The sequence below is a fragment of the Oncorhynchus masou genome, chromosome 15 (assembly GCF_036934945.1).
Source record: "Oncorhynchus masou masou isolate Uvic2021 chromosome 15, UVic_Omas_1.1, whole genome shotgun sequence".
Classification (NCBI taxonomy): Eukaryota; Metazoa; Chordata; class Actinopteri; order Salmoniformes; family Salmonidae; genus Oncorhynchus; species Oncorhynchus masou.
Genome location: NC_088226.1, coordinates 55,058,049 through 55,082,053, shown reverse-complemented (window position 1 = coordinate 55,082,053; position 24,005 = coordinate 55,058,049). Strand labels below are relative to the sequence as shown.

The window sequence follows — 24,005 nt, the reverse complement described above, 5'->3', positions numbered from 1 at the left end:
TAGTGAATATTTAGACTGGATACAACATAACCAATTCTAAGTACTTTGCTGTTCTTTTATTTTTCCAATTAACACACAAACATGTTTTCCAATAACCTGTATGTACAATGTCACAGTACTCATAAGAATCATTTTTTAAATATAATTATATCACCACGTTTCTACAATGGTATTGTATTTGGCAAATTAAATGGGGATATTATGCATGTGAGAAAATAATGAATTGTTGCTTAGAATTACGTCACGGTGGTTTCGAATGTCGGGAGCTAGCGCTGGTTAGGAGGCCGCGCGCACAGAAGGGACCGATTACTTGTACATTTCTGGAGACTAAGGTCGTCAACACCGCTCATCACTTCGTATTTCAGGTACTGGGTTGCTTTAATAATAACATAAGAAACGATTTTGCTAATGTAAACCGATTAAATATGTTCCCGCTGACGACAAGCTACTGTACCGTTAGCGCTTCATGCTAGCTAGTTATAGTAGCCAGATAACATGTACTGCCAGCTACAACTGCTAACGTTCGTTTAAACACTTGTGTGAGAACTAAGTCGTGTTACATATTCAGTGTAATTCGTCTGACTAATAAATATAATTACCCAGATAAGAGAGTGCATTTTTACGTTCAGGACATGAAAAATATGACGTCGCCGCTGGTCCTTGTTTTCAATGAATTAGCTAGCTAAATGTTACTGTAGCTAACTAAATAACCAGTCTCTTGCTAGCCTAACGCTATTTGCTTTTGAGCGAGGACGCAATTGTTTTCGACTGCGGACAAACAAGACCTGGGTTGATGATCAGCAGTAACGTTAGTTACTAATTGGTCTAGTTAACCAGACAGCTAGTTTGCCAATTATTGTCAGTCTATGACAAGGGAATGCCATAATTGTATTGTTCTTTCAAGTTTGCTTGAACCGACCAAAACATGTAGCTATGATGCTGGCGCTGTAATTGAATGTAGGCTATCCTGGCAGCCTTGGCAGAGTTAGTATTTCTTGGTTTATCGAGGCACAAACTATTTTGTTTTCAGTGCACACACCACAGCTAGCTAGGTAGTAAGCTTTTGTTTGTGACACAGGCACTGTCTGACAGTTTGCGATGTGTATTTGTTGTTGGTCTGTTTTCCATGTTGTAAAACAAGGAGTACCAGCGCGTTCATGGAAAACGAGCCCATATGTATTGTCATGGTGACTTATATTTAAAAAAAAAAAATGGAATTTAGCAGGCGCTCTTAACCAGATTAGTGAGTGCATACATGTTCATATTTTTTCGTACTTGTCCCCGGTGGGAATCGAGCCCACAACATTGACGTTGCAAGCGCCATGCTCTACCACACGGAATATCTCAGTTTTACTTCCAGCCAGGTGCATGTGTAATAGAGTATTGTGGTTTGTAACTGCTTCTGTTTCTACTGTCAGTGTTATCTGACCATTCAAATGAAGTAAACAAGTTGTTTTTGTGGTTTGAAAGCTACGGGCGTAAAATTCTAAGCCCAATTTAACAGAATTAAGCATAGCTCCTGGATTGGGTAGCCTCCATGCTAGTAACAATAAACAGTATTTGTATTGTATCTAACAAAATAGATCACTAATCACCAGTACTATACAGATTAGATCTGTCAGGATCATTTCTAATACACTAAACCAATAATCAATCATTCACACTTACTCCTAGCAAAACCACTAACACTTTCAGAACTGCTCTCCTGCTCCAATGCCGGTCTCCAAGCTCTTTTAGCCTTTTTATAGACATGTTCATGTAAACAATGGCCATGAGTTTGACTAACTCTTCAACCCCATTTTCAGGAATATCCTCTCCCATTCCCCTTACCCCCCTCCCCCTCCCCCTTTATCAGAGAGCATGGCTCAGGAGACCAATCAGACGCAGGTGCCAATGCTTTGCACTATGGGCTGTGGTTTCTATGGTAATCCCCGCACCAATGGTATGTGCTCGGTCTGCTACAAGGAACACCTACAGAGACAACAGGGAGGGGGCCGTTCCAGCCCCCCAGGTGACAAAGGTAGGAAGATGGGAGAGGGACCCAAAAGGAGGGTGGTGGGTTGCTAAAAGGGGCTGGAGAATGAGGTAGCAATCGCTGCTAAAACCTTGGCATTATAAAGCAAGAGAGTGATTTATCAGTTCGTGAAACACAACCCTTTTGTTTGTTTTTGTTAATTGGACCGTGTAGGTAATCAATAGCATGCGGCATATGATTCAATATAGGTACAATTCATTCATGGTCAACAACTGGGGGGTAGGTGGTTCAGTTGTGTCCTATATAAACGTGTGGTTTATCTACAGGCTCGGCAGCTTCATCGCCAGTGGGGTCCCCGGGAGCAGCTGGTGTGTCAGTGGAGAGCACAACATCGGAACCCAGTACGGAAGGGGTCACTACGCCCGAGGAAAGGACATCCAGGTATGCTGACATAAAATCAGCTTGTCTCTGCAAACAAACACACAGACTGCTAAATGGAATCCTTTACATTGACAGTAAGCTGTTGCTCAAGAGGCTTTTGTTCATTGTTTTTTGGAGTTCCATAGTATATTGGATTATGGTTTGTTGTTCACCTCATTATTGTTCTGTGTGAATGTGTGTCTCCAGTCCCAACTCCCCCAGCCCAGTAACCCAGCAGATGACAGCCATGAGTATCTCCCAGGATACTGGAGCCACTGACTCAGACCGGGCTGATGGGGACGAGGAAGAGGATGAGGGGACATCCAAAAACACTGGTTAGAACAACAGAAAAAAAAAACTTGAGACTTTCTTGGTTTCCAAACTGTTTTCCAGTAGCAGTCATCAGCAGTATATGGCATGGCTCCTGTCTTGTAATACATAACTACGCTGCAGCTACCCGAGGGTACACTTCAAAAGTAATATATGGGTAGCTCTGTTTGTGAGGTTCAGTTAGATGTTGTATTTTAACAGGGCCAGTGGGGGAGGCAGCCCAGGCCTCGTCTGATGGTGATCAGACCCCTGACAAAAATAAGAAGAAGAACCGATGCTTCACCTGTCGGAAGAAAGTGGGCCTGACTGGTAAGACGGAAGATAGGGTTTCCAATCAGAAACGCATCTTTTGACCAATGGGTAAAATAATATGGTAATTGTGTAGATACTCCTCTAAGAAAACCAATGGTCCAAACCTTGTCTCTCATAATACCCTTGTAGGATAGCTGAAATTAGAGACTCTAAATCAGAGAAAGTGGTAAAATAACAGGAAAATAGTTTTGCATCAGCTAGGCTAGATGCTGTGTGAGAATTAAGTCTAACTGAATGGCTCACTGTTGAACTCATCTTTCTTCTCGAATCTGGAGGGCATAAAACAATATAGAGGTAAAATAGATATTGATTTTGCGACATGACATGGAGTATTTTCATATTATACACTTTTCATATTAATGCGAAATTCTCGTTTTTTAAAGATTTTTCACAAAAACAAGTATCTTTGAAATGTCAACGGTACACTGAGCCGTACTGCAAGCTTTGTATTTTTTAAGCATTTTACATTTAATTTAGATTTTTGCAACCTGCGGAAACCACTTTGCAGATGACTACCAGAACATGTAAAATCCTCAAGTTGCTGTGAGAAAGTGTCACTGCTTTGTCAACAGAACTGGGTGCTTATTACTGAATATATTAGGTTACGAAAGCTGACTTTTAGGATATAATGTTAATACCATGTTAGAGAAAGACCCCAGTGAATGATTCAGGACATGAAGAATCATATTTGTTCTGGTAAAATGTATTTTATAACATAAGGAAGTGCGTTTTGGGTAGTGGGTGGACACCTAACAGAAGGTTTCAGGGCGCACAGCACACACATGGCAGGTGGCTGTTGAGTTCAAAGGGTTTATGGGGCATTGAGCTCAAGTGCAAAGGAGTTATTTTCTGAGTTAGCTTTTAGGTGTTTGAGATCATCTCGATCTTTACCTCTGGGGAAATGGAAGCATGCAGGGCTAATTAGTTAGTTCAGATACATTTTATTTTTTTATCTGACTGATGTTACTGCTCTCATACAGTGCTGATTTGATGCTTTTTCAATGGTACGTTTGTTTTATTTTTTTCAAAGAAATTCTATAATCTGCTACACAAACTAAATTATATCTAATTTTCAATAGACATGATTGATCCGCCAATTTGAACGTCAGAACATCATATTTATCACACACAGTGCAAAAATAGCACAGAGACCTCAAGACTGAATGTTAATACGATGCCATTGTCCTTACTGGCTGTTTTTTAACTAAATCTTTGGTTAAAAAACAAAACAATATTTGCACATTTATTTAATAGTTCCTATTCCAAACGTAGACTACAAGTTGTATGAAAGTAGTCCACCTATCACACTGCTGTTTGTGTAGAGAGCAACATACTGCAGGTTAGTGGTGCATTTCACGGTCCACTGCATTTCACAGTGTACTGTTGGCTTGCACTCTACCGTGGTGTTGGCCTGCTATACAACAATCTCTTGGAAGAGCCTTGTGCTCACCACCCTCTAAGAAAGCACACTGTTACTACACATCTCAGGTTTTCATCTTGGTCCAGTTGGTTGGAACTGACCGTGGAGACTGAGACGTAGATAGGGTTGGATGTTAACTTTGTCCATCTCTTCACTCTCTAGGCTTCGACTGTCGCTGTGGTAACCTGTTCTGCGCCATTCATCGCTACTCTGACAAACATAACTGTCCTTACGACTACCGAGGCGCTGCCGCAGCCCGCATACGCAAGGAGAACCCCATCGTGGTGGCTGAGAAGATCCAGAAGTTATGAGGACTAAGTAGAAAAGTCTCTGACGTGAAAATTTGGAACAATGGCGGCATGGAATAATACCAGATAAAATGGCTTCATTTGTTCATGGTAGGATAAGGCGGGTGGGGTGGCAGCGTCATAGCCCCTGTCCAGCCACTCCCTTTATTGGCATCTCCCTCTCTCTCCTAGAGTGACTGCTGGAGTGTGAATGCGTGTGTGAATTCCCATGTGGGGAGATGGTGTGTGTGTGTAGCTTGAGAGTCAGGGAGAGTGCAGTAGGGTTAGGTGGGCATTTGTCTGCTGTGGGGAGGGAAGGCATTACATTTTTACCCTTTTTATTGTTAACTTGGTGGGACTTATTTTTATATTATCCCTGCGAGGTAGTTAAAATGAGACAGAAGTAACCTGTTTAAGAGCATGCCACAGCTCGGATAAGGACATTGGGAGGTCAAGTTAAGATCCATACTGGGAGTTTCTGTGTGTATCATCAAGATCTTTTGAAGACTTCACATTAATTTACTCCCAAAGAAAAACCATTGTCTAGTTTCTGTCAAATGGGCCTTTTTGTCTTATTTTAATGTTTCCCTCACAACATTTCAAACTCCCAAGTCTCTGCATTGAAGAATGTTTTCTCTTGGATATATTGACTTCTCATTCTGATGTTGGGTGCATGAACAGTTAGTTATTGGAGGGGGTGGGACAGGGCTGGGGTTATCAAGATAGCCTTGACATAACTGAGTGATTGAGTTCTGTTATTTTTCCCTTCCTTTTTGTTTTAATGAGTGAATGACATCAGAAGATCTATATTAATATATTGTAGTTAGCTTGAATTGTGTGATTGCATTCTATTTATTTTTTAAATCATTTGGTTGGTTTGTACTGGAGGATTGGCAGCATGTGTCCGCAAATCATTTGATTTGTACGTAACCTTTCAATTCTATTTAAGCATTTCCATCTGATTATGTAACCATTTTAAAAATACACGTTCTGATATGTGATGGAGTAGAGTGGACATAAAAGGTCCATTATTTTGGAATCAAAACGCAACAAATAGTGTCAACTGCAGAGCACAAAAAATTGAATGTGCAAATTAACCTACTCTGTTTTTTTCAGCCTCTGGGTCTTTATAGTTTAGTTGGATCTCTAGGCAGGTTTGCTACAGAGAATAAAGCATATTCTTCCCATGCTGGCAGGACATAATGTAGTGTTCTCCATGAACACCTGCTTCTGTTCCATATAGCTTACACTTTAAGCCTCCTTGTCCTTAACCACCATCATACCACTGACATATGCTGAATGATAACTGAACTGGTTGGCAATTAATCTCCATAGTGACACACCTCTATTCTCAGCTGAAGTGAATTACTTCAGAATGTCCTCCCAAATGAGTCCTTTTTCGAAGATGCTTCTAGCTAGCTACTTCCGGAAGATCAAAATGTGCATGCATGTACAGTCAGATGAATAACTGTTTATTATAAACAGAAAAACAAACAAGAATGTTAAGATACACAGCATTAGCACAATGCAACGCGTTACTGGAACCTTGACTGGCTGAGGTTCAAGTTAATGGGACTCTACTATGTTTTCAATTGTAAATACCATGTGGCTACTATTCATGTAGTATAATCTTATGTAGAATGTCGCCAGATAATAGGCGGGGAGAAAAATATCAAAATATTAGTATGTGTATAACAGTGCTTTTCATAACTACCCTAAAGGAAGTGCAATGGCACTGCTTGGTTTTCCTTTTATTTTGTTTCACTCACAGGTAATTCCTGTGTCTTCAAACGGTGTAGAATTTAGTCAAAGGGCTCAAATCACCCTGGATGACATATTTACCTTTGACAGTGTCATGCTAGGTTGCTTTCCAGTTCCTCCTGACTGCCCTGAAATTCAGTGACTCAACTCTAGACAGTCAAACACGTCCCTTCTATGTCCAAAGTACTGCTACTAACTGGCTCACTCCTCAGCAAGGGCCTTGGTGTCCCTGTGGTTGTTTTCAGGATTGGTCACACTAGTTAATTTCAAAACAATTTGTGGCAGTTTTGCATTGTTGAATCAAAGGTGTATCAAACATTGATTTACAATTCATGCTTTTTCATAACATAGCAAAAGTAATTGAAAATGATTGTGTGGAAAAAGCAGATACTGAAAAACAGCAAGTGTAACACCTAGCAAAACAACAAGGAGAAAGTCTGAACTAAAGGAGATCTCTTTATATAAACTGAATAACCTAGACTTAATTTAGTCAGACCTGTGATTGGCACGTTAGCCTGGGTAGTATTACCAGTTAAAGAATGTCTTAGTGAAGGGCGGGCAGCAGTGGCTTAGGGCCTTGGCATGCAAACACCAAGACAGCCTGTCCCTGAGCCTAGCCCGGAGCTCAAAGCCCCTGTTACGAGATGAGTCCTCTGGTTTATCATTTGGAATCAGACACTTGGATCTTAGGGTTCACACTGTTTAAAGTATCTGAGTGGAGATGGTGCGGTGCCTTTGATACCATGTAAGAAGAGGGCCTGAGAAGAAGTGTGTATGATGAGCTAGGGCTAGGCTGTCTGAGTTGAAAAACCTTCCTTGCTGTTGGTTTATTCCCCATGGTGATGTTTCGGTTTTAAGGGTATGCACTAAACAGACTTTTTTTAAATGGGGCAGAGATGCGTGGCCTCGTGTACCTGATGAGTGCACTCTGTTCTAGGGCAAGGGAACAGCGTTGGCTTGTACTTCAGTTTGGCTGACTGTCGTCTTTGCAGTTGTGGTGTGTTGCAGGTTGATAGTTCCCTTGACTGCTCAGACTATCCCAGCATTTAAAAAGGTGAGCAGTTTGAATGTTACCAATGGGTTGATGGGGTCATGCTTATCAAGCTAATTTTGTCTCTGGAATTGACCACACTGAGCCGCCCTTGTGGGGCCAACTGAGCTTATGTTTTAGGCTTAATAAGATCTGTTGAATCACTGCAATTGTATGTAAATGGATCAACTAACCCGGATCAGAATCAGTGATTTGATGTTAGGAAAACATCCACTGCAATTTCAATCTGTTGCACTTTTACAATGTTGATGTCAAGTTTGTCTTTAGCATACTTTAACATAATCATTGTCCTCATCTTGCAGGCCATTACTACAAAAGCTTTTGATCTGTGATGGGTAACCAGCTAATGGGTGACCAAATCTGGCAATATTCTCTCAATGTGTTGCAGCAGAACTGAGTTCCCATAAAATACAGTGAAGTGCTTGACTCATTCCACTGATGTATGAGAAATGATGTAGGAAATTGCAAAAGTGCAGTCAAGTCCTTTGGACTGGTGCACACCAGTCCCCCAGAAACAACACCAGATATCTTTTTCTTTTTTTTTTCTTTAAAAATGTAGGATTGTATGATGTGTAAGTATAAAACAATAAAATTACAAAGTTTATTTTAAATTTACACTGTCTTTTGTATTGTACTTGTACAGCTGAGGGTAAGCAGGACAGATATAGTAAATCAGGGTTCAGACTTTCCTCTTGAGATCGGTTTATCCTATAAAAAGCCTAACATTCCATCATAGCCTCCCAACACCTGGAGTACATTCAATGGACAACACTTAATATTGCAGTAGCCCATTGTTGCAGTAGCCTATTGTTGTACATTTGCACAATGCGTTGTACTGATGTGTTTCTCTGACTCGGCAAAATGCTTAAGAGACAAATGGGTGTCCACAATGTCACCAAATGTTCAACTGGAATGGATGCTGGCTCTAACTAGAATTTACCATGAGGGCAAACCTATCCTGCTGTGTGTAACACACCTAGACTGAGGCAGCCATGTCCATGTGTGCAGTAGCTGTGTATACCCGTGCCACAGAGCCCTGCCCACTTCCACATCAGCAGCCATTCACTACTCTTGGTTGGATTTGAGCAACAAAGTAGGTGTCAATCTACCTCAGATGTGACTTCTGTTTTGGAAATGAAACACACCACACTTAATAATGATGGTATACCTCACCTTTCAACTATTTTAAATGTGTTGAGTAAGTTGTTTACTACACACACTCTCTGGTCAGTTTATTTGGTACATCACCCCGTTCACAAAAATGGATCACTCCTACAGACAGTGAGTCACGTATCTTGTTATATAAAGCAGACGGGCATTGAGGAATTCAGTTACTGTTTGTTGAATGTTAGAATGGGTGAATTGAGTAACCTAAGCAACTTTGAGTGTGGTATGATCGTTGGAGCAAGGCGCGCCGGATACAGTATCTCAGAAACGGCTGCCCTCCAGAGTTTTTCACACAGGACAGTGTCTAGGGTTTACGAGGATGGTGCGACAAACTAAAAACATCCAGTCAGTGGCAGTCCTGTGTGGGACAGATGAGGTCAAAGGCGAATAGCAAGAATCGTGCAAGCTAACAGGCAGGCCACAACAGACAAATAACGGCGCAGTGGTATGCAGAACGACATCTCGGAATGCACAACTCATTGATCCATGTCGCAGATGGGCTACTGCAGCAGATGACCACGCTGGGTTCTACTCCTATCAGCTAAAAACAAGAAGCAACTTCAGTGGGCACGTGATCAACTGCACTGGACAATTGAAGAGTGGAATAACATGACAGCGAATTCAGTTAATTTGAGTGGCCTGCGCAGTCCCCAGACCTCAACCTAATACAGCATCTTTGCGATGAGATGGAACGGGCTGTTTGCAGCATGAATGTACTGCCGTCCAATCTGCAGCAACTGTGTGATGCCATTGCGTCAGCATGGACCAACATCACTGTGGAACATTTCCGACACTTTATACAATGCCCCTAAGAATTCAGGAGGCAAAGGGGGGTCCAACCCAGTACTAGATGGGTGTACCTTATAAACTGTCCAGTCAGTGACAAAGCTACTAACTACTATATCCTGGAAGAGGTCCATGCAACAAACTAAAATTTTGAAAATATGCTGACACCTATTTTCCAGAGGTGGGACCAAATCACTATTATTAGAGTCACAAGCAAGTCACAAGGTCTGAGTCTCAAGTTGTGTCCCAAGTAGAACGGGTCATATCTCCAGTCAAGTCCAAGTTGTGTTCCAAGTAGTACGGGTCATGTCTCCAGTCAAGTCCAAGTCGTGTCCCAAGTAGAACGGGTCATGTCTCCAGTCAAGTCCAAGTCGTGTCCCAAGTAGAACGGGTCATGTCTCCAGTCAAGTCCAAGTTGTGTCCCAAGTAGTACGGGTCATGTCTCCAGTCAAGTCCAAGTCGTGTCCCAAGTAGTATGGGTCATGTCTCCAGTCAAGTCCAAGTTGTGCATTCTAAGAGCAAGTCGAGTCAAGACAAGTTTTGTTTTACATCTCAAGTAAAGTAAAAAAATAAATAAATGCTATACATGCAAATCTTTGTCTATTTATTGAAGCTACCAGACAACCCTTTTCATTATTTTGATATGTAAGAATTAAGTTTAATAACAAATTCCAAATGCAAGCTTCATAAGTAATTGATAAATTTACCACAAGACCTACCATAAGACTAGTAGCTAGGTCTATGCTAGTCATTGTTGATTGACGCTCCATTGCTGGTGAGCTTGCAAAGTAACCAGTTAATATTGTCACCAAACAATATTTGGAGCTGGATATTTATTTATGGAAATCTTCTCTCCCTACACTACCGGTCAAAGGTGTTCTAAACCTACTCATTCATGGGTTTTTCTTTATTTTTAAAATGTTCTACATTGTAGAATAATAGTGAAGACATACAAAACTATGAAATAACACAAATGGAATCATGTAGTAACCCAAAAAGTGTTAAACAAATCAAAACATATTTTATATTTGACATTCTTCAAATAGCCACACCTTTCCTTGATGCCAGCTTTGCACACTTGTCATTCTCTAAACCAGCTTCATGAGGTAGTCACCTGGAATGCATTTCAATTAACAGGTGTGCCTTCTTCAAAGTTAATTTGTGGAATTTCTTTCCTTCTCAATGCGTTTGAGCCAATCGGTTGTGTTGTGACATGGTAGGGGGTTATACAGAAGATAGTCCTATTTTGGTAAAAGACCAAGTCCATATTAAGGCAAGAACAGCTCAAATAAGCAAAGAGAAACGATAGCACATTTCTTTAAGACATGAAGGTCAGTCAATACGGAAGATTTCAAGAACTTTCAAAGTTTCTTCAAGTGCAGTTGCAAAAACCATCAAGCGCTATGATGAAACTGGCTCTCATGAGGACCGCCACAAGAATAGAAGACAGAAGCAGAGTTACCTCTGCTGCAGAGGATAAGTTCATTAGAGTTACCAGCCTCAGAAATTGCAGCCCAAATAAATGCTTCACAGATTTCAAGTAACAGACACATTTCAACATCAACTGTTCAGTGGAGACTGTGTGAATCAGGCCTTCAGGGTCGAATTGCTGCAAAGAAACCATTACTAAAGGACACCAATAAGAAGAAGAGACTTTCTTGGGCCAAGAAACATGAGCAATGGACATTAGACCGGTGGAAATTTGTCCTTTGGTCTTGAGTCCAAATGGGAGATATTTGGATCCAACCTCCATTTCTTTGTGAGATGTGATGTGGGTGAACGGATGATCTCCACATGTGTATTTCCCACTGTAAAGCATGGAGGAGGAGGTGTGATGGTGTGGGGGTGCACTGCTGGTAACACTGTGATTTATTTAGAATTCAAGGCACACTTAACCAGCATGGCTACCACAGCATTCTGCAGCAATATGCCATCCCATCTGGTTTGGGCTTAGTGTGACTATCATTTGTTTTTCAACAGGACAATGACCCAACACACCTCCAGGATGTGTAAGGGCTATTTTACCAAGAAGGAGAGTGATGGAGTGCTGCATCAGATGACCTGGCCTCCACAATCCCCCGATCTCAACTAAATTGAGATGGCTTGGGATGAGTCAGACCACAGAGTGAAGGAAAAGCAGCCAACACGTGCTCAGCATATGTGGGAACTCCTTCAAGATGGTTGGAAAAGCATTCCAGGTGAAGCTGGTTGAGAGAATGCCAAGAGTGTGCAAATCTGTCATCAAGGCAAATGGTGGCTATTTGAAGAATCTGAAATATAAAATATTTTTTTATTTGTTTAACACAGTTGGGGTTACTACATGATTCCAAGTGTTATTTCATAGTTTTGGTGTCTTCACTATTATTCTACAATGTAGAAAATAGTAAAAATAAAGAAAAACCCTTGAATGGGTAGGTGTTTTTAAACTTTTGACCGATAGTGTACAATTTGACGATAGCGCTGCACCCGATCCTATAGCTGTTCACAAATCAGCAATCTGTTCGCTTGCTCAGTGGTTCAAAGCACACCATCGCTTTGAACGTGTACAATTTGACGATAGCGCTGCACCCGATCCTATAGCTGTTCACAAATCAGCAATCTGTTCGCTTGCTCAGTGGTTCAAAGCACACCATCGCTTTGAACGACCGCCTACCCGCAGAATGCAAGTTGCCAACTGGGTAGCCCATTTCTTCCTCACAAATACCATAATTAATTCGCCAGAATATTTTACATCTTCATACCATAATATTGAAGGCAGTGCGATGTTACAGCCATCTTTAGACATATAACCAGTAGCCACCCAAACTAGGCCTATCTGAAATATGAAAATGATCAATGAAATCGCCAGGTGGTAGCCTGTTATTGTTCTGACGAAGATGCCTCTAAAATAGCTTTCTAAACTGTACTCTGTTTTTGCCAGGCAAAACCTGAGAAAATGAAGCAAGTGCTTTCTGGTCACTTATCTCTGGATATGCGCTCTGGCCTTTGCGTGCCAATGCTGATGACTGGTCATTGGTCAAACACAGACGAGATGTTTTTGAGACAACAATCTAGTGCAAATACCATAGCCCTATATTGGAAATCAGATCAAATTGACAAAGGTATATATAGAAAATATATATGAAACATATGTATTTTTCTCATTCTTCTCTAACTCGCATAACCTGTTTGCTGATCCAATCAGAGGGCAGAGTGTGCGTTTCACTAGCTATTCTGTTGCACGTTTTTATTGTCAATGCTGCAGCTACTGTCTGGCTACGCGGAGGGTCGTCAACGGATATTCTGTGCCACAAAATTAGTGATAAAACGTTACAAAACCTGCCCAGACAATTTCAAATTATCAGACTCAAGTCAAAGTCTCGAGGCTCCAAGTCAAGGCTCAAGTTATTTGATTTTCTATCAAGTCAAGTCTAAAGTTATCAAATGTGACCGCTGTCAGAATACATGCGACTCGAGTCCACACCTATGCTATTTTCCAGAGAAGTAGTAAAATTCCAGAAACCACCTTCTCTTAGTGCCTCACTACAGGAAATATTTTCTCACCAGAAGATTGTCTCCTCCTGCAACACTTCCCAAACCCTATTGCTTCCTTCACGTGTGTGTAGGGCTACTGTTTTCAAGAGTAGGCCACTTTTCATGGTAGTTCCCAATGAAGTTCTAAGGATTATTCAATTGATCTTTACAAGCACCCAATAGCCTTATCTTGCGAAGATAACATTCTCACTACACCGTAATACTTTTAACATTTAAATCAACAAAATTATATTCATTTGAGATAAACAACAATTGACAAACTGAACAATAAGTGATTCACACATCATTATTGTATTTGTATTATGGTATGTATTTAGAGTGATTCACATTCCATCTGATCTGGTAGTTAGAGAAACAATAGGGATACATTCCCCATGAAATGTAGGCCCAAATGAGGTCCAAAAAAAGATAACTAGATAACTAGGTATGTGTTCGATATTGCAGTGGACTTTAAAGGCGAGACTGATCTATAAATTACATTGCATCCTAAATAGAGCTTGCCAGCGAGTAGTTGTAAAACCCGACGAAAAAAAGTTACCTCTGGTTCGATATTGCAGCGGAATTTAAAGGCGAGACTGATCTATAAATTACATTGCATCCTAATTAGAGCTTGCCAGCTAGTAGTTGTAAAACACGGAAAAAGGTTACCTCTGGTTCGTTGTGTGATCCCTGTGGGAAAAATTAATGGAGAAAAAGTAGGGTTTTGGAATAAACTACGAAAATAAAGTCTGAGGTTAACACAGATTTAGGATATCTTATATAATTTGTTCTATCAGATAATAGCAGTTAGTTAACATGACATTACGAATTATGAAGCCTTTATTATTACATACGTTGTTTATTATTACATACATTCTTAAAAATTCACAAAAAAATACGTTAGCTGATGAAGATGATCTCATAGAGCAAAACGTATAAAAACTAAGCCTGTTTTTACCACAGACCTTATTTTCTGCGTTTATCCAAAAACCCAACAAAAACGCCATTAATTTTCCTCATATGCTCTGTCCAACGAACCATGGTGGAGTAAGTGCCTACACAAATATTCCATTACTATTTCCGTCATTGTTCTATCTTGCTTTAATTAATCAATGCTATTTCTTGATCTGTTGGTAAATCACAATTTACCCATGATACATCACGGGTGTTGATGCTCCCGAACGCTGCCTGTAACATAGATCTGTTTGATAATAAAGTTCTCGGTTTCCACTAGTTACCACAGCCACAAAGTCAAAATGGTCTATATCGTAAGAAATACATGAAAACTACCATTTGCTTTTTATTCTTAATTCAAGGCTATGGTTATGCATAAGGTTAGAAGTGTGGTTATAAATTAACGTTTTAAATCCTATTTTAAGAAGATAAATTGTAGAAATAGGCTGTTTTTTTAATTTTGTGTTTGTAGTAACTAGTGACGATCAAAGTTCCCCCGCTTTTCCATTGGAAGCTTTCCCCCTTCACTGTCATTTCCGGACGCGGCGAAACAGAAGGAAAAAAATATTGCACAGCCAATGGAATGGATTAATAAATGACAGTAGCTAGCTAGCAACTCGAAAGTAATAATTTCAACCACAAAACATATGTGATTATCAAAACGGGTATCCTGGACGCTTGGTTTTTTAAGTCTCGCTATATATTTGCATCAGTCCATAAATGACGGTCCTATCTGAGGAGACGGTGTTTCCAGGTCTGAATAGCTAAACTAGTTAGCTGGCTACCCAATGCTAGCTAGTTAGCGGATACATTTCTGCTAACTAACATTAGATTACCAGCCTTGATTTGGTATCTGTGGTTAATCCGAAAATTGTATTTGTGGCTCATAATTTTTAGCAGTGCCGCTGTGTTTACTTATTTCGTTGCAGTTTGAACGTGTTTTAAAGGCACGACTTAACGTTAACGCTTTGACTCCTTCGCTTGTAGGCTAGCTAGGTAGCTAGTAGAAGGTCAACATTGTTGAACCCTGCTAGCTACAGCTGACTACAGTGGGTGGGATAGACACTTATCAGCAAACCGTCAGCTGCAGTTATGTGTAATGAGATATAAACAGAGTGGGTGTTTTCTGCTATTCAGATCCAGACAGTTGTTCATTAGTTAGTCATTAGCTAGCTAACTGGGAAAGTAGCTATAACATTACCTACTGGCTAAAGTTACTCAATTCTCTCCAACCATGATCAAGTTGATGCGCACGAAAATACCTCAATAACAACAGCCAATACTTGGAAATATGGATTTCACGTGGACTTCAGCCATCCTTCAAAATCCTCCGATTCTACTTTCAAAATTACATTTTCAAACTACTGTCTTAGCTACATTTTGATTTTTGCTGACAGGACAACTTTCCCTGTTTCGTTTTGGAGAGTATTGTTTTGACTTGGGATCTCTGGTAGATTTTTGCATGGTAGTTAGTTTCTTTCTCAATAACAGGTAGGCCTGAATTCTAACATAAGATGTTCTGTTATTGTTATTAACCATTGATGACAGATACATTTGTCAAGTCTTGTTCAGAACATTTTTAACTACAGTGGAATTTGTGAATCAAATTCCGTTGTAGTACAGAATGACATACAATCACAGTGCTCATCTGTCTTTGCCCCCACAGAGTGGACAATGAATGGCCTATCTGTCAGTGAGCTATGCTGCTTGTTCTGCTGCCCCCCCTTTCCGAGCCGTATTGCTGCCAAGCTTGCCTTCCTGCCTCCTGAGCCTACATATTCCCTCCTCCCAGACCTAGAGGGGTCTGTAGCCCCGGGGACAGCAGGGACCGCAGGGCTGAGATCCAGAGCTAGTGGGGTACCTGGAGCTGCTGTAGGGGGTTCAGTCAGCACTGGTCCTGCAGAAGGAAAATGGAAGCTCCACCTGACAGAGCGAGCCGAGTTCCAGTATTCCCAGAGAGAACTGGATGCTACAGATGTGTTCCTTACCCGCTCCAGTCGTGGAAACAGAGTGGGATGCATGTACATCCGCTGTGCCCCCACTGCCAGGTTAGTCACACGTGTATGTGTGTGTGTACACACCTTGGCTCATTGAGGCTCTATTGTTTCACCATGTGTCACACATCCTCTGATAAACTCACCCCCTGTTCCTCTTGTGTTGTTTTTGTTATGCCATTATTTTGCTTGTGTGCTATTTCTTTACTTCCTGTACTTGCTTCCTCATTGTGTCAGGCTATCTCAAACCTGTTCTCTTCCTGCTTTCCTCATTCATTGTTCATGCCATCTTCTTTGACCTACCAATCCCATTCTCCTTGTTTTTACCCCAATTCATGCTCTCATTTTTTGCCTGTGGTTTTGTAAGATGATATTGGTGAGTTGTGATAATCTAATTTGTCTATTGGTGATCGATAGTCTGGTTTTCAGAGTTTATACATCATTATGTTTTCACATGGTATGGCTTCAGGTAGCCTACTTGTTGCAGCTGTTGATTTATTTCAGTAATCAGCTCAATTGATTGGCGAAGGCATGGACTGGGTCCTGTTACACTTGATGTAGTGCCAGTGTCACACGTGAATGTAATATGGCACTCCTTGTTCAGGGTATTTTGAGTAAAAAGCCCAAGAGCAAAGCAATTACTTACTGTATGGGAAGGGCCAAGTCTCTTTAGGGAATAGAGAGTATCCAGTGGCTTTAGGGAGCACAGCTTGCATTCCTGAATAGAAAGCACATGGCTGATGCTTGGGGAATAGCAATCCTATTATTCATGTTATACAGAACAAGTAAAAAGACAGGAGTTAAACTTAGTGAACTAGTCCTCTCTTCAGTCTGTGGCCGTAACCGGTTTACCTTAATTAGCACATTCAAGTCCCATTCAAATCGGTAATTCCTGAGGTTTTAATGGGAATCTGCTGTTCACACAGTACAGGTCAGGATAGGTAAAAAGACCAGGTACGGTCTATCTTGGTAACCTAATTGTCTCTCTGTGGCCTCTCTCACCAGGTTCACAGTGCTGTTCTCTCACGGCAATGCGGTGGACCTTGGCCAGATGAGCAGCTTCTATATCGGCCTGGGAACGCGTATCAACTGCAATATCTTCTCCTACGACTACTCCGGCTACGGTGTCAGCACGGGCAAGCCTTCAGAGAAGAACCTCTACGCTGACATTGACGCTGCCTGGCAGGCCCTGCGCACACGGTACTTACCCAACTCACAGGGCTGGGCAGGCTGGAGCTCTATACATCATCATGTCATGGAGGGACGGCTGTGTCGTCAGTGGGACATGTCACCTTACAGAGAGGGGGGGGGTGTAATGTCACACAATGACAGGCTCATGCAGCTAATGGACTGTCTCATTAGTTTGATGGGATGCTGTGTTATCAATGGCTGTCCTTTTTATGTTAGGCGTGCCATGTTCGCAGACATTTGTTACCCGTTTACTCCTATATCTATATGACAAAAGTATGTTGTCATTATATATTATCATAGTTTAGGCTTCATAGGAGTGATTTATGTTCAAATTGTTTTAGTGTTTACTACTCCTAGCTTTTCCCTGACATGATTGTGTTTAATTCCTATTTTTTTCCTGGTTGTGATCAGATATGGCATCAGCCCAGAGAACATAATCCTGTACGGGCAGAGCATTGGCACCGTGCCCACGGTCGACTTGGCATCTCGGTATGAGTGTGCTGCCGTGGTGCTCCACTCCCCCCTCACCTCTGGCATGCGGGTGGCCTTCCCAGACACCAAGAAGACCTACTGCTTTGATGCTTTCCCCAAGTGAGTAACCTACAACACCATCCTCCTTATCTCTTTATCTTCAACTCTGACTGCTTGTCTGTCTGCCTTTTGGCATTTTCACATAATAGCACACGATGAGATTAGAATATATAAGTGTAGAAATGGAAATGTAAGTGGCAAAAGATTTGTCCAACTAAAAGAAGAACTGCAATCTCTTTCATGTATTACATTATTCAGTCTCTCTCTCTCTATGGGGAAACAGCCTCATCACATCTGAGTCACAACTGAGTCATCTCTCACTCTGCATCAGATCATAAGCAGGTGTCGTAAACACTGACTCCTCCAGTCATTTTATCATATCATATATATTATGTAAAGTGTGATGGTGTGGTATTTGAGCCATTAGAATCACATGTTTGTTCACTGAATAGAATTCCGGTACAGTACCAGGCAGTGCCAGTGTAGGAGTAGAGTAGGTGACGAGGATGCCTCTGCTCTGTGGTGAAAGCCCCCAGTGTTCTCCTCCACCCCCCTGAGTTCTCCCACCACTAAGTGCCTGTTGCCTAGCTGGCTCTCCCCACTCTTCAGCCCACACTGACTCCCATACTCCAGGAGTAGGTAACTAGATTCAGCCGAGGACCGATGTCCAAGCGGATGGTCGGGGGCCAGAAAATTCTGATCATTTGTACACTTGAACAAATATTTGTAGGAATACAAAGGTTTTGATGAGTGCCTTGTGATTTGAGTCTTTTTTGATAAACTAAAATGACTCGCAGGCTGGTTTTGGCCCGCAGGCCGCCTGTTTCCGACCCCTGCCATATGCCAACCCTGTCAGTGGACTCACAGTAATGTAACACTAGCTTGGTTCAGATCTGTATGTGCTTATAGCCAACCCACAGTTATGTGTGGGACAGAGGGAGGACTATGAGTACTCTCTTTCCTCTGAACTAGTTGATTGAGCTGAGCTGGGAGATGCATTTACATGCAGCAATATTGTGCTCTCATTTATCTACTGTCTGTCCTGTTTGTTCCTCGACCTGTTTGGCAACAGTTGCTGGTCAGTGCTCACAGTTGCAGAGGGCAGGTTGCACTAACCGGCCATGCTAGAACAGACAGAAGTCTGTACAACGCTTTCTGTCCACGGTTATCCTTTAAGAACATACTTAGTTATAACAGTGTTGTTACACACATGGTAATCTCGTGACTACCTTTGCTTCCCTTATCCCCAGACTCTAACTCCATTTCCTCTCTCTCTATCAGCATTGAGAAGGTGTCTAAGATCACGTCGCCGGTGCTGATCATCCACGGGACGGAGGACGAGGTGATCGACTTCTCCCACGGCCTGGCTCTGTTCGAGCGCTGTCCCAAGGCCGTGGAACCACTCTGGGTGGAGGGGGCGGGACACAATGACATCGAACTGTACAGCCAGTACCTGGAGCGCCTGCGCCGCTTCATTGGCCAGGAGCTGGCCGCACAGCATGCCTGATACCACCTGAGTCAGTGAAAATGGGTGGCTCTGTCTGGGAAGAGGGGTGAAGCCTGGCCTCTCAGAATGAATAATCCTTCACCTTTTGGTCAACTTTGTCTGGATGCTCGCAGCCCTGTCTTTTTGTTGTTTTCCATCTTTTCTGTCTCTGTCATTAATATGGGTCAGGGATTCTCTAGTCCACCACCCACCCCGGGGACAGTGCAAGAATGCAACCCAGACATGGAGGGCTCTCTACTGGTCTGTCTAAAGCACCTCTCTCCTACCCCAGCCTAACACAACCTCAGATAGGTCAGGTGTTCCAAACATGCACTGTTTAACCTCTTCTGAGACATTTACACATGATTCAACTTTAACTAACAACCCTAACATGGACAAATACTTGTGTGATGAATATCTGTCATTTTATCTTTTATAACACATGACACTGAGCCACTACTTTACAAATCATGTGGTATTGACAGATTAGTGTAACTGTCCTGTTTGAAAGCAGGTTTGTTGCTCATGTTTTGTGTGGAATCTTCTTAGCTATCTCTCTCGTTTACAATTAAGATGTCAGATTAATAGTCTATGAATCATTTGTTTCATAGACATATAAATCAGACATTTTTATCATTATTAAGCATGGATTCATTTGAATCCATAAAGTGATTAGAGCAAAAAGTTGCAGAATTTTTGCTTTGGCTGAAGTTCAAAATTTCAGCCAAATTAATTGTTTCAAAAGCATTCTTAAGTCTCTTGCATATCTCTAAGGCACTCTTTATTTCTAGCTCGGCAACCACTCTTATGTTTGTAGCTCAGCAACCACTCTTATGTTTCTAGCACGGCAACCACTCTTATGTTTCACGCACTGAACTTAATTCACCTCTTACTGGGTTTCTGTCTGAAATGGTGGTTCCACATCCAGCTTCATATGTTTTCAAAGGCTTTTTTGTAAGTGATTTACAGAGTTGTACAAACAATTTCACTTTAGGTATTTCTAAATCAGTGAGTTTATTTCATACCTCCAATAACACTAAATCATTGTGAATCACTAAGCTTTTGCCAGTAATGGCCATTCACATAGTAAATTGGGTCGGGTCAGTTGAGACTAAGCTGGGTGGAGTATTAACTGAACTTGCTGCTAAAGATTAGGATAAAATGGATTGAAAAGGGTCACACTCTCCACATCCATTAATGCAGCTTAGTTTGATGGGAAATTGAACAGACATGTTTCAATAATGTTTTTTACGCCGTACAGTAGAGTGGAACCAATACATGCTGCTGGTCCCATATGACATTTGAAAACACTTATTCAGTCATGTTACATGTGTGATTAGTTTCTTGTTTACTTCATTTTAGGGTAAATAACACTTCATTATAACATTAGTAGAGCTATGGAATAGGATGTGCTCTTTTGTTATTGACAACGTTTATTTTGAGCAGGCTCCCTTTTCAGCTCCAACTAGCCCTTTTCACTCACTTCATCCTGTTGCCACACTATTTCAGACAGACTTGGGATTCCACCATTTCTGTCCGTCTGTGTGTGAAAGTTGACTTGGACGAATGCCCAACGTCTCTGGCATATAGGGTCCACCACCACAAGATAGTGGAGATCCTTGGGTTGGGTTTTGGGGGAGTCAGGATAACATGTTCATAGGAACCAAAGTTTAACAGGAAATGTTCTGTCTTGAACAAAGCGGGCCTGCTTTTCTAATGGAATGTTCATCAGAACCAAAGAGAAAGTCCATCACATCACCCATAGTACATGGGTTTCTTATCAGCCACTGCATACAGTTAGGGAATAAAAGTGAGTGTTTACTCCCTATGATGGACTATTGTATCGAGAATACAAGCAATACAACTGATTTCTGTGTTTGGGTGGTCTGAGAGTGGAGCATGTGTCTGTGGGAGGTAGGGTTGCAAAATTCTGTGAACATAGAAGAAATTCACTTGTTTTCCCGAAATCCCAGTTGGAGGGTTCCCCGGACGCAGGAGGGAGTAAGCAGGACTCAAGTCATCCAACCAGGACTCATAGAAAACAAGGGAATTTATTGAAAGTTCACAGAATTTTGCAACCCTAGTGGGAGGTGACGGACTGACTGTACTTCGAATGTGTGAGACGAGTTCCAGACCCACATTCAGAGCTTTTGTTTGAAGAAACTAAGTTATGGACATACATTTTTGTAATCAAACGTAATGTGGCTTCGAAAAGTATTCAGATCCCTTGACTTTTTCTACATTTTGTTAGGTTACAGCCTTATTCTAAAGTTGATTAAATTGTATTTTTTTCCTCATCAAGTTAAACATAATACCCCATAATGACAAAGCAAAAACGGGTTTAGACATTTTTGCTAATTTATAAAAAAAAAAATGTAAATATAACATTTACAAAAGTATTCAGACCATTTACTCAGTACTTTGTTGAAGCACCTTTGGCAGCGATTACAACCTCGAGTCGTCTTGGGTATGACGCTACCAGCTCGGCACACCTATATTTGGGGAGTTTCTACCATTCTTCTCTGCAGGTTCTCTCAAGCTCTGTCAGGTTGGATGTGGTGCGTTGCTGCACAGCTATTTTCAGGTCTCTCCAGAGACGTTTGATCGGGTTCAAGTCCGAGCTCTGGCTGGTCCACTCAAGGACATTCAGAGACTTGTCCCGAAGCCACTCCTGCATTGTCTTGGCTGTGTGCTTAGAGTTGTGGTCCTGTTGGAAGGTGAACCTTCACCCCAGTCAGAGGTCCTGAGTGCTCTGGAGCAGGTTTTCATCAAGGATCTCTGTACTTTGCTCTGTTCATCTTTGCCTCGATCTTGACTAGTCTCCCAGTCCCTGCCTCTGAAAAACATCCACATAGCAAGATGCTGCCACCACCATGCTTCCCTGCAGGGATGGTGACTGGTTTCTTCCAGATGTGACACTTGGCATTCAGGCCAAAATGTTCAATCTTGGTTTCATCAGACCAGAGAATCTTGTTTCTCATGGTCTGAGTCTTTAGGTGGCTCATGGCAAACTCCTATCTGCCATGTGCCTTTTACTGAGGAGTGGCTTCCGTCTTGCCACTCAACCATAAAGGCCTGATTTGGTAGAGTGCTGCAGAGATGGTTGTCCTTCTGGAAGGTTCTCATCTCCACAGAGGAACTTTACAGCTCTGTTAGTGGGACCATCGGGTTCTTGGTCACCTCCCTGACCAAGGCCCTTCTCCCCTGATTGCTTAGTTTGGCCGGGCGGCCAGCTCTAGGAAGAGTCTTGGTGGTTCCAAACTTCTTCCATGTAAGAATGATGGAGGCCACTATGTTCTTGGGGATCTTCAATGCTGCATTAATGTTTTGGTACCCTTCTCCAGATCTGTGCTTCGACACAATCCTGTCTCAGAGCTCTACGGACAATTCCTTCGACCTCATGGCTTTGTTTATGCGCTGACATGCACTGTCAACTGTCGGACCTTTATATAGAAAGGTGTGTGCCTTTCCAAATCATGTCCAATCAATTGAATTTACCACAGGTGGACTCCAATCAAGTTGTAGAAACATCTGAAGGATGATCAATAGAAACAGGATACACCGGAGCTCAATTTTGAGTCTCATAGCAAAGGGTCTGAATACTTATTTACATAAGGTATCTGGTTTTTATTTGTAATACATTTACACACATTTAGAAAAACCTGTTTTCGCTTTCTCATTATGGTGTATTGTGTTTAGATTGCTGAGGATTTATATCTATTTAATCAATTTTAGAATAAGGCTGTAACGTAACAAAATGTGGAAAAAGTCAATGGGTCTGAATATTTTCCGAAGGCACTGTATGTGCTATCTCTATGGATAATTTTTTGGGGTGAGTATTTGGATCCAAGGTGATGATGGGTTGGTGTGTTATTCTATCCAGTTATGCATTGTTTATTATTTACAACTTTGTTATGTTACGTTATAGAAATGTTTTATCTTTACTCCAAAAATAAAAACAAACATCATGAATTGATAAAATATACCTTCTGTGTCTGTTGTGATTCCTATTATGTTTCTCACATTGATATAGAACTGCTCTCTGTAAATTATGTTTAAGTCAACTCTATTCACCATTTTCCCATTAATCTTTGTGATTCACCTTTGGAATGCTATAAAGAGCGAGCAGCATGAGTGTTGGAAAAGGCCTCTGCGGGCTCATCTACCAGCTGCTATACGGCTGGTGGGTTTTACGGGCTCCTAACCAACTGTGCTATTCTGTACTTGATGTTGCTGCTACCGTCTCTTATGATCGAAAAGAACTTCTGGATATCAACAGCGATTACTCACCTTGAACTGGACGAAGATTTCTTTAATGATTCCGACGCAAAGGATATACTGCTTTGTCAAGAAGAGGCCCAAATCCCCGTCATCAGCATGAAGAAAAGACTGAGGAAAGGGGAGGAGGAGGGCGGGGTGCCTTGTAGGAATTTTCCAACCACCACTTCCCTCTGTATTATTGACTAACGTAAAATCATTGGAAAACAAACTGGACAATCAACGATTAAGACTATCCGACCAACGGAACATTAAACTGTAATATCTAATGTTTCACTGAGACGTGGTTGAAAGACACAGGTAATATAGAGCTGGCTGGCTTCTCGATGTATTAGCAGGACAGAGCAGCTATGTCTGGTAAGATGAGGGGCGGGGGTGTGTTGTCTATCTGTCAATATCTGCTGGTGCGCGATGTCTAATATTAAAGAAGTCTCGAGTTATTGCTTCGCTTGAGGTAGAATACCTCACGATAAGCTGTAGACCACACTATCTACCAATAGAGTTCTCATCTATATTATTCATAGTCGTCTATTTACCACCACAAACCGA

The 24,005-nt window shown here is 41.6% G+C and overlaps 2 protein-coding genes across 2 annotated transcripts; both read left to right on the top strand.

Moving 5' to 3' along the window:
- The first annotated feature begins 245 nt into the window (after positions 1-245).
- LOC135556478 (AN1-type zinc finger protein 5-like) lies at positions 246-8,171 on the top strand. Its single transcript, XM_064989714.1, has 6 exons — positions 246-365; positions 1,806-2,020; positions 2,302-2,416; positions 2,603-2,730; positions 2,927-3,034; positions 4,620-8,171. Exons 2-6 carry the CDS (start codon positions 1,861-1,863, stop codon positions 4,766-4,768), a joined length of 660 nt encoding a protein of 219 aa, XP_064845786.1. The 5' UTR covers positions 246-365; positions 1,806-1,860; the 3' UTR covers positions 4,769-8,171.
- A 6,333-nt stretch (positions 8,172-14,504) lies between these two features.
- LOC135556477 (alpha/beta hydrolase domain-containing protein 17A-like) lies at positions 14,505-23,163 on the top strand. Its single transcript, XM_064989713.1, has 5 exons — positions 14,505-15,467; positions 15,643-16,024; positions 16,976-17,170; positions 17,573-17,752; positions 18,974-23,163. Exons 2-5 carry the CDS (start codon positions 15,651-15,653, stop codon positions 19,197-19,199), a joined length of 975 nt encoding a protein of 324 aa, XP_064845785.1. The 5' UTR covers positions 14,505-15,467; positions 15,643-15,650; the 3' UTR covers positions 19,200-23,163.
- Positions 23,164-24,005: the final 842 nt, after the last annotated feature.

Excerpts from the sequence above, each read along its gene's own strand:
- LOC135556478 (XM_064989714.1), top strand. The coding sequence starts at position 1,861 with ATGGCTCAGGAGACCAATCAGACGCAGGTGCCAATGCTTTGCACTATG. Across the intron at positions 2,417-2,602 it reads CCCGAGGAAAGGACATCCAG|TCCCAACTCCCCCAGCCCAG; the intron begins GTATGCTGACAT and ends GTGTGTCTCCAG. Across the intron at positions 2,731-2,926 it reads GGGGACATCCAAAAACACTG|GGCCAGTGGGGGAGGCAGCC; the intron begins GTTAGAACAACA and ends GTATTTTAACAG.
- LOC135556477 (XM_064989713.1), top strand. The coding sequence starts at position 15,651 with ATGAATGGCCTATCTGTCAGTGAGCTATGCTGCTTGTTCTGCTGCCCC. Across the intron at positions 16,025-16,975 it reads CGCTGTGCCCCCACTGCCAG|GTTCACAGTGCTGTTCTCTC; the intron begins GTTAGTCACACG and ends CTCTCTCACCAG. Across the intron at positions 17,753-18,973 it reads TGCTTTGATGCTTTCCCCAA|CATTGAGAAGGTGTCTAAGA; the intron begins GTGAGTAACCTA and ends TCTCTCTATCAG.